This window comes from Myxocyprinus asiaticus, chromosome 44, assembly GCF_019703515.2.
Source record: "Myxocyprinus asiaticus isolate MX2 ecotype Aquarium Trade chromosome 44, UBuf_Myxa_2, whole genome shotgun sequence".
In the NCBI taxonomy this organism is placed as follows: Eukaryota; Metazoa; Chordata; class Actinopteri; order Cypriniformes; family Catostomidae; genus Myxocyprinus; species Myxocyprinus asiaticus.
The window spans coordinates 25,410,176-25,424,509 of NC_059387.1; the positions used below are offsets into that span (position 1 = coordinate 25,410,176).

Sequence of the window (14,334 nt, forward strand, 5' to 3'; positions counted from 1 at the left end):
GCGCGAGATCTTGCTGACAAGTCAGTTGTCACCACTGCTGTTATTGCTGTTGAGAAAGAGATCCTTATGGATTTAAAAACACAAGATTTTCTGCATGATCGTGTGATTGCTTAATTTATTAAACGGGAAAGGAGGACTGATTTTCACTCCAAGCAAATTGGTAAGTGCTTTTTGCATTGTTAAAGCAACATCAGGAGTTTTCTAAGTGTAAATTAGGCTGCTTGAGCATTCAGTGTCAGATCAAGTTTTGAAAAGTAGTGCTGCTTCAACTCGGAAAGTCTGATTTTACAACTTCCTACTAGGAAAAGTGCAACGGAATGCATCTTGAAGTCAGAATTACAACATGTAGGCTCGTGCAGAAATTCTCAACTCCGATTTCGCCAAGATGCAGGGGCATGATGTCACACAAACATGTTGACACTCAGGGAGATATCAAATCAAATCAAATCAAATCAAATCACTTTATTGTCACACAGCCATATACACAAGTGCAATGGTGTGTGAAATTCTTGGGTGCAGTTCCGATCAACATAGCAGTCGTGACAGTGATGAGACATATACCAATTTACAATAACATCAAATTAACACAACGCAATTTAAACATCTGTTATACAAAATTAAACTCGACTTAAAACATCAAATTAACACAACACAATTTAAACATCTGTTATACATAATTACACTCAACTTAAAACATCAAATTAACACAACACAATTTAAACATCTGTTATACATAATTACACAACTTAAAACATCAGATTAACACAACACAATTTAAACATCTGTTATACACAATTACACTCAACAATATACAATAATAACATACATTGTACAGTATACAATATGCTGTTTTTTTTTTTTACTATATAGATACTATATAGATACACATTATTCAATAAAAATTAAAATATATATGAAAAAAGTATATATATAGAATGTACAGTATTGTACTGTATTGACATTCAGGCTGTCGGTTGATAGTCAGTTGTTAAGAGAGACATAATATAATGACAGTAATATAATTTATGACAGTCCGGTGTGAGATAAAAGAGTAATAAAGTGCAGGGCTGATGTATTTTGATCGTGGGAGATCAAGAGTTCAGAAGTCTGATTGCTTGGGGGAAGAAGCTATCATGGAGTCGGCTGGTGCGGGTCCTGATGCTGCGATACCGCCTACCTGATGGTAGCAGTGAGAACAGCCCATGGCTCGGGTGGCTGGAGTCTCTGATGATCCTCCGAGCTTTTTTCACACACCGCCTTGTATATATTTCCTGGAGGGAGGGAAGCTCACCTCCGATGATGTGTTTGGCAGTTCGCACCACCCTTTGCAGTGCTTTGCGGTTGTGGGCAGTGCTATTGCCGTACCAGGCGGAGATACAGCCAGGCAGGATGCTCTCCACAGTGCAGGTGTAGAACCGTGTGAGGATGTGGCGGTTCATTCCAAACTTCCTCAGCCGTCTCAGGAAGAAAAGGCGCTGATGAGCCTTCTTCACAACGACTTCAGTGTGGACGGACCATGTGAGTTCCTCAGTGATGTGGACACCCAGGAACTTGAAGCTGCTGACTCTCTCCACTGGTGCTCCATTGATGGTGATTGGACTGTGTTCTCTGTCTTTTCTCCTGAAGTCCACCACAAGCTCCTTTGTCTTACTGACGTTGAGGGAGAGGTTGTGCTCCTGACACCAGTGTGTCAGAGTGTGCACCTCCTCTCTGTAGGCTGTTTCATCATTGTCAGTGATCAGACCTACCACCGTCGTGTCATCAGCAAACTTAATGATGGCATTGGAGTTATGTGTTGCCACACAGTCATGTGTGTACAGGGAATACAGTAGTGGGCTGAGAACACAGCCCTGCGGGGCTCCAGTGTTGAGGGTCAGTGATGAGGAGATGTTGCTGCCTATTCTAACCACCTGGCGTCTGCTTGACAGGAAGTCCAGGATCCAGCTGCACAGCGAGCTGTTTAAGCCCAGAGCCCGGAGTTTCTCATCTAGCTTGGAGGGCACTATGGTGTTGAATGCTGAGCTGTAGTCTACAAACAGCATTCTCACATAAGTGTTCTTTTTTTCCAGGTGGGAGAGAGCAGTGTGTATTGTAGATGCAATGGCATCATCAGTGGAGCGGTTGTTGCGGTAAGCAAACTGCAGCGGGTCAAGATTGAGTGGTAATACAGAGCAGATGTAATCTCTGATTAGTCTCTCAAAACATTTGCTGATGATGGGGGTCAGAGCAACAGGACGCCAGTCATTTAAACAAGTTATTTTCGATTGTTTTGGAACAGGCACAATGGTGGATGTTTTAAAGCATGTGGGGACTACAGACAAAGAGAGGGAAAGGTTGAAAATGTCCGTAAAAACACCAGCCAGCTGGTTCGCGCACGCTCTGATGACGCGGCCCGGAATGCCGTCTGGACCCGCGGCTTTGCGGATATTCACCCGTCGGAAGGATCGGGTTACATCCGCTACAGAGACGGAGAGTGAACTAACCTCTGTAGCTTCGGCCGTGAGAGCTCTCTCCGCGAGGGCGGTGTTATTTCCCTCGAAACGAGCATAGAAAGTATTTAGCTCATCCGGTAGAGAGGCAGCGGTGTTCATGGCGGAGTTTTTATTCCCTTTAAAGTCCGTGATGATGTTAATTCCCTGCCACATGCTTCTAGAGTTGGTGGTGTTAAACTGTCCTTCAATCTTACTCCTGTACTGGCGTTTTGCTGTTTTGATAGTTTTTCGGAGGGCATAACTGGCTTGTTTATGCTCCTCCGCGTTCCCGGAATTAAAAGCGGAGGTCCGCACATTAAGTGCCGCGCGAACATCGCTGTTGATCCACGGCTTCTGATTCGGATAGATTCGCACAGTTCTGGTCGGAATCACTTCCTCTACACACGTTCTGATGAAGCACATTACGCTATCAGCGTAAAGCTCGATGTCGTCATCAGAGGCGGACCGGAACATCTCCCAGTCCGTGCGATCAAAACAATCCTGTAGCGTAGAGTCTGATTGGTCCGACCAGCACTGGATCGTTCTGAGGGTGGGTGCTTCCTGTTTCAGTTTCTGCCTGTAAGCGGGCAGAAGCAGAATGGAAGAGTGGTCCGATTTGCCAAATGGTGGGCGGGGGAGGGATTTGTAGCCATCCCGGAACGGAGAGTAGCAATGGTCCAAAACCCGGTCCCCTCGTGTGTTGAAACTAATGTGCTGGTGATATTTTGGTGCGACTGATTTTAAACTGGCTTTATTAAAGTCCCCGGTCACAATGAACGCGGCCTCAGGGTGCGCGGTTTCCTGCTCACTTATACTCCCATACAGTTCCTTGAGTGCCCAGTCTGTGTCGGCTTGTGGTGGGATGTACACAGCAGTGATAATGACCGCTGTGAATTCCCTCGGTAGCCAGAATGGTCGACACAGAAGCATAAGAAATTCCAGATCAGGAGAACAGAAAGACTTGATGGAATGTACGTTCCTCTGATCACACCAGGATTTGTTGATCATAAAACATACACCACCTCCTCTAGTTTTACCTGAGAGGTCTTTCGCTCTGTCCGCTCGGAGCATGGAGAACCCCGCGGGTTCAATGGCTGAGATATACAAAGTGATAAACATTCACTTTATTAAGTAATATCGATAAATGAGTTCGTTTCCACATTAAATGATATTAAAGCTTGTTTAACAAATGCCTGCAGAAACAGGTGTATAAAACATTATAATCTCTTTTGATAATCGTACACCTGAAGCACAAATGCTAGTGCTGCAGCATTGTTTATCAGTTGCTAGGAGACATCTCTAATGAGAGTCAAACCCCTGCTAAGCTAACGGGAGCAATGCAGTTTTGTTTCCTTAAACGTTATCTTCCGAATATCTGGGAATGGAATGCATTTATGGTCGGAGATATCAAGCAGGAATATACCTCATCCAACTTGAATGGAACGCAGCATAACCATGTACTGACGAAATGAAATTTATTGCAAGCAACATTTAAAGCAAATATTATTAGATAGATTTTTCCAGGTATTATAGACCTCCTTGGTAGATTCATATGAAAAATTAGGATTTTTGAATGTCTGTTCAGAAGACGTTTATTTAATAAAACAGTCATTCTGCAGTTAAAATTAGACTTGCTTGAGCATTAATTGTCGTTTCAAGTTCTGGCTTTCATGCGTGGACGTGTTTTTAAAATGTCAATTGGTATTACTAGTTAGCTGCGACATAATGTATGATGCCTAAAGGCATAGGGTGTCTTATTCATTGTGAAACTGTGTTTTCTTAATGGCATGAATCACACTGAAGGCCTAGACTTAAAATGCACAGCCCGCCACTATATATATATATATATATATATATACCGCTAAAAACATATTTTTATTTTATTTATTTTAATTATGAAAATTTCTCTTCTGAATATACTGTAAATATTTCAAGTTATGCTATGCCCTAACACATTTCGTTGACTAGAAATTGACCCTGAAAATGCCAACTACTGGCCATTTTCATTGTTGAGCCCTCTATAGAGTCACATTTGATTATTTTCACACCTACCAGATGCAGTCAACTGACGACTTGTCATACATTTGTGACTTTTCAGAACTTTCAGTCTGGCAGCATTAACCCGTCAGATATGATTGTTGTATCTGCTATATGTGAACGTCTCTTGGGCTTACCCTTTTCTGCCTGTCTGTGGGCAATCTGTGATAATCAATCATTTAAAGCTCTCTTTCCTTCTTAGTCCTCTCTCTCTAGTCTTGACCTCCTGGAATCCCCATCTCCAGAGGAGGAAAGGAGAGACAAGGAGATGGGAAAGGAGGAGCAGGACTCATTCCTTCCCAAAACTCTTGACAGCTCCAAGAAGATGCCCAAGGCAGTGCCAGTCATAACAGTAAGCCCCTCCCCCTCCCAGTCACTCCGCCCCCAACCTGAGACCTCCCTTGCATGCACGTCCCTCTCCTACCACAAGGGAGCACCCTAGTCAAGAATTATACATGTATACACACACACACACACACACACACACACACACACACACAAAGAGACTGAGGCCCTGTGGAATGGCCAAAAATGGATGTAAAATGTGTGAGAGTGAGTATTGGTTTTGATGTCGAGGCCTTGTTCTGATACCTTATGGGGGGTTTTCACAGGCCCCTGAGAAATCAGCTCTGCCCCCCAAGCCCTCTGCTCCTCCTTCATCTTCTGGTTGCAGTGGGGCTTCTCTCCACCAGGGCAGCACTAGTCTGCGGCCTCATTCCCCTTCCACTGATGCCAGAGGGAAGAATGAACAGGGAGTTGCCGTGATGGAGGAACTCAGAGCACAATTACGAGACCTGAGAGGAACTGTGGATCTTATGAAGAGCCAGCACAAGTACGAACAGGGGGGATGAGGTGGGGGTGGGGGTAAATGAAAAATAGACAGAGTGAAGAGAGGAAAGAAGAGAAGGAAGTTGAAAGAGCGAGGAAAAGGGGACAAAATAGGAAATAAGGTAGATAAGAAGGACATTCTTGGGATAAGAAAGGTGGGAAAAGGAGTTGATTGATATTTTGATATAATTGCTGGTGTCTTATAATTCTCTTACGTGTTTTTTTCAGACAAGAAATCAAACAGCTTGTGAGTGAGTTGGATGAAGAAAAGAGGATTCGTATATCACTGCAAGTGAGTACAGCATTCCTGCTGTATATGGCCATTTACAATACAAACATTGTTTTATTTATTCCTAGGGCTGTCAGTAGATTAAAATAATTGTGATCTTTTTTTTTTTTTTTTTTTACTTTGTCTAGATTTATAAAGTTGCTGAAATTTGCCATGGTACTACCATGTTTTTAGATGTGTACCGTGGTACTACCATGGTTTTCTTTGAAGTAATTTGTGGAGTCCCTTGTAAATACCATTATTCCCCAATATTCAGTAACTGTTAACATTCTGTACTATAGTAAGGCCTATATGTCAAGGTATTTTTGTAAAGAATGATTTAGTCTTTCAAAATTCAGTGCATTTATCATTCAGACAGCAATCCTTTTTTATTATCAAACAGAGAATGGAATATATAATAGGACACTGACCAAACCCATTCACAATTTGCGCACACTATGTCGCCAACCCACTAACGCCTAATACTTCATGGCCATGCCCACTGACTTTGCACGCATGACGTATCGCTTAGCACTGCGCTTAAGACGTAGCGTTCTTAAAATAGGGTCCCGTAAAGTCAAATTAAGCAAATTTGTCAGCAAGTATTACAGAAACTTAAAGGAATATTTCACCCAAAAATATTAAAATTATATAATATTTATAAATTATTATAATAAAATTATAATTCTTTCATCATTCACTCACCCTTGTGCCATCTCGTCTCAAACTGGAATGACTTTCTTTCTTCTACAGAACACAAACAAATATATTTTGGAGACATGATGTGAATATACCCATACAATGCAAATCAATGGGGTCCAAAACTTCCAAGCTCCAAAAGAACATAAACGCAGCATAAAGTCAATCTATACGACTCATGTGACTTAATCCAAGTCTTCTGAAGTGATGTGACTGGTTTTGGGTAAGAACAGACACACTCCGCGCATATGCCAAGCGTAAGGAAGTGTAATCAAGCTTCAAATCATGATCATAATACAGTTGTTTTGGGTGAGAACAGACCAAATGTAACTCATTTTTCACTATAAATCTAGACACCAAACTTTTTGGAGCTTGGAAGTTTTGGACCTCTTTGACTTGCCTTGGTGGGTCACCTCATATCTCCATCAAAATGTCTTTGTTTGTGTTCCGCAGAAGAAAGGCATAGAAGTTTAATACAGCATTAGGATGAGTAAATGATTAGAGAATGATCATTTTTGGGTAAGCTATTCCTTGGTTACTAATGGTGTTTAACATTTGACTAGACTTATAAGTAGTGATAGATTGATATTTTGGCCAGACAGATTAATCAGCCAGAATTTGGCCATTTTTGATTATCAGACGATAACTGTGGCCAATTGATCTTCATTCCGACTAGTGCCAGTTTAAAAATCTACTGACAGCCTTGTCAAGTAATATTGCACATTCATTTAACTGAATTATTTATATCAGCATTATATCGACCAATAGCCAACCTGCTGCTCTCTAGCTATCAGTATGTGCATATGCCATTCCAAAAACCTATGTTGGTCTACCACTATTTATGTTAATGTGTCCACTTTGACAGCCCTAAATGTTTGTGTAAATTTCCTTTGTTTAATTGTCCATCTCTTTGTTCTGTGCTCTTTAATGTAGATGGAAGTGGAGCAGATTAAGAAATCTCTGTCTAAATGAACTCAAGCATGATGGATGTATGAGATGAAGGATTTGGCTGAGGTTTTACGACACAGACAAAGTAGATTGTGCCAAAAAAAGAACAAAAATGTATCAGAACAAAATGCTTAAAACAACTGTTTACTCCTCAGTTCACTTTTACTCTTTTTGTTTGTGTGCTTGTTTTTTTTTTTTTTTTTAAAGAAGCTTTTTTTTTTGCGTATTTTGCTCAGACTGGGCACTGATTCACAGACCCGTTGTCTGATTGTGGCCTTACTGTGGCTCAAGTGACTCAACGATGCTGAGGGCCCACACTTGGAGACAGTTGATGGCGGTTGCCATGGGGATTAGCTGGTCTTCTGCACAACTATGACACAGTTAACCGAGGCCCTCTCTGGTACTGCCTCTGAACGTTAGTCAGAGAAAACATTGAAAGGAGAAACCAGGTGTTTTACTTAAATCCTGTTTACTTTAAGTTCTTTTCTTTAGCAATGGAGGCCTTCTGTTATTTTTATTAGATGCAAAAATGTGTTTAAATTCACACCTCTAGCAGTTTCCACAGCAACCCTGCATTGAGGCCTTGTTTATTTGTAACGTTCCAAACTGTTCTGTCTTTCCTATTTCTCTTACGTTGGTGATGACCATGAGAAAACTCGCGTTTTGTTTTCTTGACTTTTTCTTTGAAATCTTCTTTATATACTTTTATATTTTAATGTACTAAAATGCAATTATGTGTGCAGATTTTATTAAAAAATATATATACTTAAAGAAATGTTGCAGCAATTTTGTTTCTTGGTTTTATCATGTAGTCTCATGAACCTGTCCAATGTTGGCTGACCAAAAGGCACAGCACACATGTATTAGGGTCAATGAGTTTGGATTTTATCTTTATATTTTTTTTTATTTTTTTTTTTTTTCAAATAAGGGTGACTTGAAAATACCTCTTCAATGATTAACATGTTTTCAGTTTATGAATCAAAATTACTTTTGATTTAGATTTAAAATGGAGATTGTAATGAAGAAAAATAATTTCATGGGCAGAAAATCTTGAAAAGATAAACTAAAATTTACAGTAAGTAGATTAAATCATGTCATTTGACATAATCTTTTATTTGGCAAAATATCATTGATATTTTAAAAACTGTTTACAGAGTAGACCTCTATCAAGATCCGTAAGTCTCTTTAAATTATCAGATAATTTGACAATTTTATGACATTGCAAGGTTAGTTCAGGTTGTCAAATGACGTAAGCGCACTTCATTGTATTCATAATTCACTAATTTATAATATTTGCAAAATAAATACTTTGGAAATATGGTTGAAAACCCATGCTTGAATATTATGTGATATTGAGATGTGCACATTAATATATATTCATGGAAAAAATATTTTTACTTAATACCACTTGACATTTCATCGAAAACAGTACAGAAAATAAATCATGAAACCATCTTGAACAAAAATTGCATTCCTAAGAACTTGGCTTGCATGTTTTAAACTTTAAAAGATTTTTCTTTTCATTTTTTCTGCACATACTTATTTGCCTTTGACCTACTGGGAAAAGTATATCTTTACTTTAAAGCTCATTTTGCATTCCAGCATAATTAATGTTTGGAGGTGGACTTGTTGTTATGTATCACTTTAAAGGCCATATATTTGTGGTATGTTTTATGAGATGAAGGTCAATTTGAGTTTAGCTTCTAGACGGTGTAAGATACACCATCTCTTGGTTTTATCACCATCAATCGCACATACATCAAACAGCTCAGACACACGCAAACATTCAATCTGCACTCAAAAATACACACGGTCTGCAGCTAATGCGCTTATGGACCTCCCTCACAGACAAATTTTAGACATTCACTGATATCATCCTTAGACATTCAATGCTCTTTATGGTATTTGATCTGGTAATTGAGGATTACGTCTCCTGGGTGCTGTCCAGTGAGGCCTGCAGATGGCTGTGTCTCCCAGGAGGGTCACATCACTGTTGATGTGCTTGCAGAAATACAAGATCAGAGCTTCTAGAGGTAAAACCAGGAGAAGTGAGCTAAACAGGTCACCTTAGAACTGTCCAAACAGACTGGTGATAGACAGACAGTACGATAGTACAATGGATGGAAAGATGGATGGATGGATGGACAGATGTTTGTATCAATGAGGAACTACTGCCATGTAATTCAGCATTACACCATGACAACACAGAAGCTGATCACAATTTACCAAAACACCATGCCACCAGTTTAAAATCCAGTTAATGACGCTAATATGTTGACAAAGATGTCTGAAGGAATTAATTGTCTGGGTAACTTTTTCTGTAAATAAATGTAATATGAATAGGTGCTATACTATTTAACCTGTCAGAATGAGTTACAGTGCCAGGATGGTCATTCTATGAAATGGTTGACTTTTCTGTTTTTAAAAAGTAATTTTTAAAATAAGTATGGAAGTACATACATTTATAGTACATATGTCTACACGTTATACTGCATTAGTACGACTTTAAACATTGTGCTTAAGATCATAACACAATATGGATTAAAAGATAATTTAATGCTGATTTATACACACTTTATTATCAAATGTTACCAAGTTTTGGTAACAGGGTTGACATTTTAAGTTTGTTAAGCTTAAGTTTGTTAAATTCTGCTAAATAAATAAAGTCTATTATTATGAGAGAGTTATAACAGGGTTAACAAATAACAACTGAAAGGAAACGTAGTTAGTTAGTTAAGCTCAATCAACAGCATTTGTGGCATAATACTGATTACCAGAAAAATCCATTTTGACTTTCCCCTCCTTTTCTTTAAAAAAAACAAAAGTAAAAACCCTGAGCTACAGTGAGACACTTACAATGAAAGTGAATGGGGCCAATCTGTAAACATTAAAATACTCACCATTTCAAAAGTATAGCCACAAGACATAAACAATATGTGTTAACATGATTTTAGTCTGACAGAATATCTTACTAACCTTTTCTGTGTAAAGTTATAGTTAATTTTACAACGCCGTTGCCATGACGATGTAATGTCAACAAACACTAAAACGACTGTAAAAAAAATTACGATTTCAACAACTTTACAGCTCAAATAATAATTTTAACAGAAGAATAAATGTAAGTGCTTTTATACAGTTGAAAGCTTTAAACTCTCTAAAAATTGGCCCCATTCACTTCCATTGTGAGTGCCTTACTGTGACCTCGATTTTTGCTTTCTTTTTTTTTTTTCAAGAAAAGGTGGGATGACTCAAAATTATTTTTTATGGTAATCAACATTATGCCACAAATGCTATTGATTGAGCTTCATTTGTATTGAACCCGAAATATTAATTTAAAGCTTTTTCTTATCACACATTATGTCAACATCAGTCTAACATAGCCTACACTAATCAGCCACAACATTAAAACCACATGACTAATATTGTGTATGTGTTCGTGCCGCTAAAACAGTGCCAACCCGCATCTCAGAATAGCATTCTGAGATTATATTCTTCTCACCACAATTGTACAGAGCGGCTGTCTGATTTACTGTAGACTTTGTCAGTTGGAACAAGTCTGGCCATTCTCTGTTGACCTCTCTCATCCACAAGGCATTTCCATCCACAGAACAGCTGCTCACTGGATGTTTTTTGTTATTGTTTTTGGCACCATTCGGAGTAAATTCTAGAGACTGTTGTGCGTGAAAATCACAGGAGATCAACAGTTACAGAAATACTCAATCCAGCCCATCTGACACCAACAATTATCCATGCGATTATCTAATCATTTACATCATTTATACGTTAAAAATATATTTATTTTAATTTTTTCCATTATTTGTCTTCTTTATCTTATTGATGTATAAATTTTGGATGGTTTATACATATTTAAAAAAAAAAATTTTTTTGTTGATCTTATTGAACATCCACAGAAAACAGTTTTACCACCATTTGTGGACTTTTCAGACGGTCCCTTACCACACCCTCCACAGTATTAGCAAGATTTAGCACAATGTGTGGACTTTTCAGACGGTCCCTTACCCTAACCAGGAAAATTAAAGTTCATTTAACAATCATTGACATTTTGTGACAACATGCCCTGTTATATTTGTCACAATGGAGACTTGCAGTTTGCACCGCTTTGAGATGAATAACCTACCATTTATTTGAAATCCTAAAGTAATGAAAACAACATAATTCCCAACATCTCGCTTATACTATATTTTCAGATTTCTTTACGCTGTCGAAGTGATAAAAGACAGGAGAGGGATTCAAGACTGGTGTTATTGTGCAAGCATCAGACGTCAAATCAAAGAGTAACGCGACGTAGCCATAGCTTTTTTTTTTTTTTTTTTACTAGTCTCGCCCCATTATTTTGATCAGAAATGACATGAATGTCCACAATGAAGGAAGTTTATCAAAGTTTAAAATAAAAGCTGAAAGTTTGTGCAGGATGTGGCGTAACTATTTAGTTTGCTATGCGTCAGCGTTGTAGTACTCGAGATCGGTCTTGGTCTCGAGACCACTTTTTTAAGGTCTCGGTGTCCTCTCGGAATCGACCGCATTTTTACTCGGTCTTGTCTCGGTCTCAGACAAAGAGGACTCAGGATTTTATTTCAAGACCGGTCAAGACCACAACTAAATATCACTAAATTGCCTGTGCATTGCCTGATTTATTTGTTAACATCATTACTGTGATTGTTTGTAAAACGTCCTGCTTCAAATGCAAGCAATAATTTAACTCATTTCTAATTTGATATTTTTGTTACTGTTAACTGCTGTCACCCCCTCCCGCCCCCTTCACACACACTCCAAGAAAATGAATGTGGGAGACCTGAGAAGAAACTGTGGCTGTCAGACAAATCTTCTGTAATACAATTTGGCCTAACCAGTGATTCCCAACCACAGTGCCCACTAGTGTGCCGTGAAAGATTGTCAGGTGTGCCATGGAAAATTATCAAATTCCTCAAAATGTATAAATACAGCTTTTTTCCACGGTATTTTAGTGAACCGCGGTAAAGTTAGTTTGACGTTCGACATTCGTTATATATTCGGTTTCTCTTACCCGCGCTCTCTTCAGTCGACAATCTTACAAATATGTCATTAGCACACTTGGTTTAAAGGGAGTACAACTATACTATATGGGCATAAAAATTGGATTCAGAACAGTCAACGCTGTGGTGTGGCTGCAAAATTATGCCTGAAATGCTCCGATGCGCGTTGACTGCCTAGCAGATGTAAGGGACCGTCTGAAAACTCCACCCACTACGCTAAAACATAGGAGATGTCCACTCATTCATTCAATTGACTACAAGTTATACATGAAATGTAAAAAAAATAAAATAAAATAATAATAATAATAATAATAATAATAAAATTATAATAATAATAAAAACAGTAATATACATTTTCACATTCAGAATGTTCTAATAACTTCCCAGAGGATATATGGACTTACTACAGGTGAGATTATTACAGTATGATCCATTATATAAGTACAGTATTCAATTATTTTAGAAAAGAAAAATCACTAAAATTCACCAAAATGATATTTTCTCATTCTAAAGGGTGTAGTAACTTCCCAGAGGATAGATGGACTTACTACAGGTGAGATTATTACAGTATGATCAATTATATAAGTACAGTAATCAATTATTTTAGAAAAATATTCACTGAAATTCACCAAAATGATTTTTTCACATTCAGAATGTTGTAGTAACTTCCCAGAGGATAGATGGACTTACTACAGGTGCGATTATTACAGTATGATCAATTATATAAGTACAGTAATAAATTATTTTAGAAAAATATTCACTGAAATTCACCAAAATGATTTTTTCACATTCAGAATGTTGTAGTAACTTCCCAGAGGATAGATGGACTTACTACAGGTGCGATTATTACAGTATGATCAATTATATAAGTACAGTAATCAATTATTTTAGAAAAATATTCACTAAAATTCACCAAAATTATATTTTCTCATTCTAATGGTTGTAGTAACTTCCCAGAGGATAGACAGACTTCATACAGGTGCGATTATTACAGTATTTATAACAATATGAGTACAATAATGAATTATTTTAGAAAAAAATAAATAGTTGTGCTTTTCCACCTCTACCCACATAATTATTGTGCTAGTGTCTTCTTTTCCCCTATGAATTTATACTCTGCCTGTTATTTAGCTTTTTGCTAGACCATCGTGTGTTAGATCATCAGCTTTCTGTCTGTTCCTGCTACTTGTTCAGGGAATTTTGTATGTTCCTTGTGTGTCTCTAAATTAAGGCTTTTTTCTGGTTTTCTGCATCCCTGCCTGTTGCAACCAATGCTACTTTACGTTTTTCTTGCCCTGATTTAATGAATTTGCCCTCTGATTGGACTTTCACTATAAATTCAGTTCTGTTCTCCCTGCACTACCCATGAATGGCTGGGCATTGAGAGCCCAGAAAAGAAGCATACAATGAAATTATTACGTCAAATGAAAGTAAAATTGATACACTTGATGCAAATGGTCCTGACTGAAACAACCATCAACTAAAACCATTGTATCCCTTAAAATCTCCAATGTCACTCAAAGCCAATTAATTAGCAACAACTTATTCAGTTATTTACTGAAATAAAATGAAAAACACTGCAAATTGACTTGCCTGTCACATTCTTTAAGGAAAATCCCAAATTAATTTAAAATAGTCTTACAGAAGGAATTAAAATATAGAATAATAGCAATACATTTTTTGGTGGAAAATTTGTTATGAATTTGTTATAAAGTTTGTTAATGGAAATGTAGTGAATATATAAGTTTAGAAAACAATTTATAACAGCATTAACATAACAACTTGGGGATCATTATAAAAGAGTTTTTGAAAAAATAAATACCACAGATGTCCTACTTATTTGTTACTGGGAATTATCACAGTAATATTATTGTCATGTTTTAATGTGTTTTAAACATTTTCCACCATGTTTATTTGTCCTGTCTCTTCATTGGTCTATGTTTATGAGTCTTGTTATCAGTTCTGTTTTATCATTTGTTCTTGTTTCATTGCCTTGTTATCATGTTCATTAGTTTAGTCTCGTCATTGGTTGTTTCTGTCATGTGGTTAC

At 37.7% G+C, this 14,334-nt stretch overlaps 1 protein-coding gene across 7 annotated transcripts in view; it reads left to right on the forward strand.

The window, feature by feature from the left end:
• The window catches only part of LOC127434149 (SH3 domain-containing kinase-binding protein 1-like), a 69,883-nt gene extending 62,338 nt beyond the window's left edge, over positions 1–7,545 (forward strand). Inside the window, exons 15-20 of one of the 7 annotated variants that reach the window (XR_007895991.1) lie at positions 4,711–4,860; positions 5,120–5,340; positions 5,565–5,628; positions 6,358–6,560; positions 6,657–6,822; positions 7,237–7,545. Coding sequence is in view for 1 of the 7 variants with exons in the window: in XM_051686682.1 (XP_051542642.1) it covers positions 4,711–4,860; positions 5,120–5,340; positions 5,565–5,628; positions 7,237–7,275 (474 nt within the window). In the remaining 6 variants the exon portion in view is untranslated. Of the gene's footprint in view, positions 1–4,710; positions 4,861–5,119; positions 5,459–5,564; positions 5,629–6,357; positions 6,823–7,236 lie in introns of all 7 variants that reach the window. The other 6 variants (XR_007895990.1, XR_007895992.1, XR_007895994.1 and 3 more) reach the window with 6 other exon arrangements.
• The last annotated feature ends 6,789 nt before the right edge of the window (positions 7,546–14,334 follow it).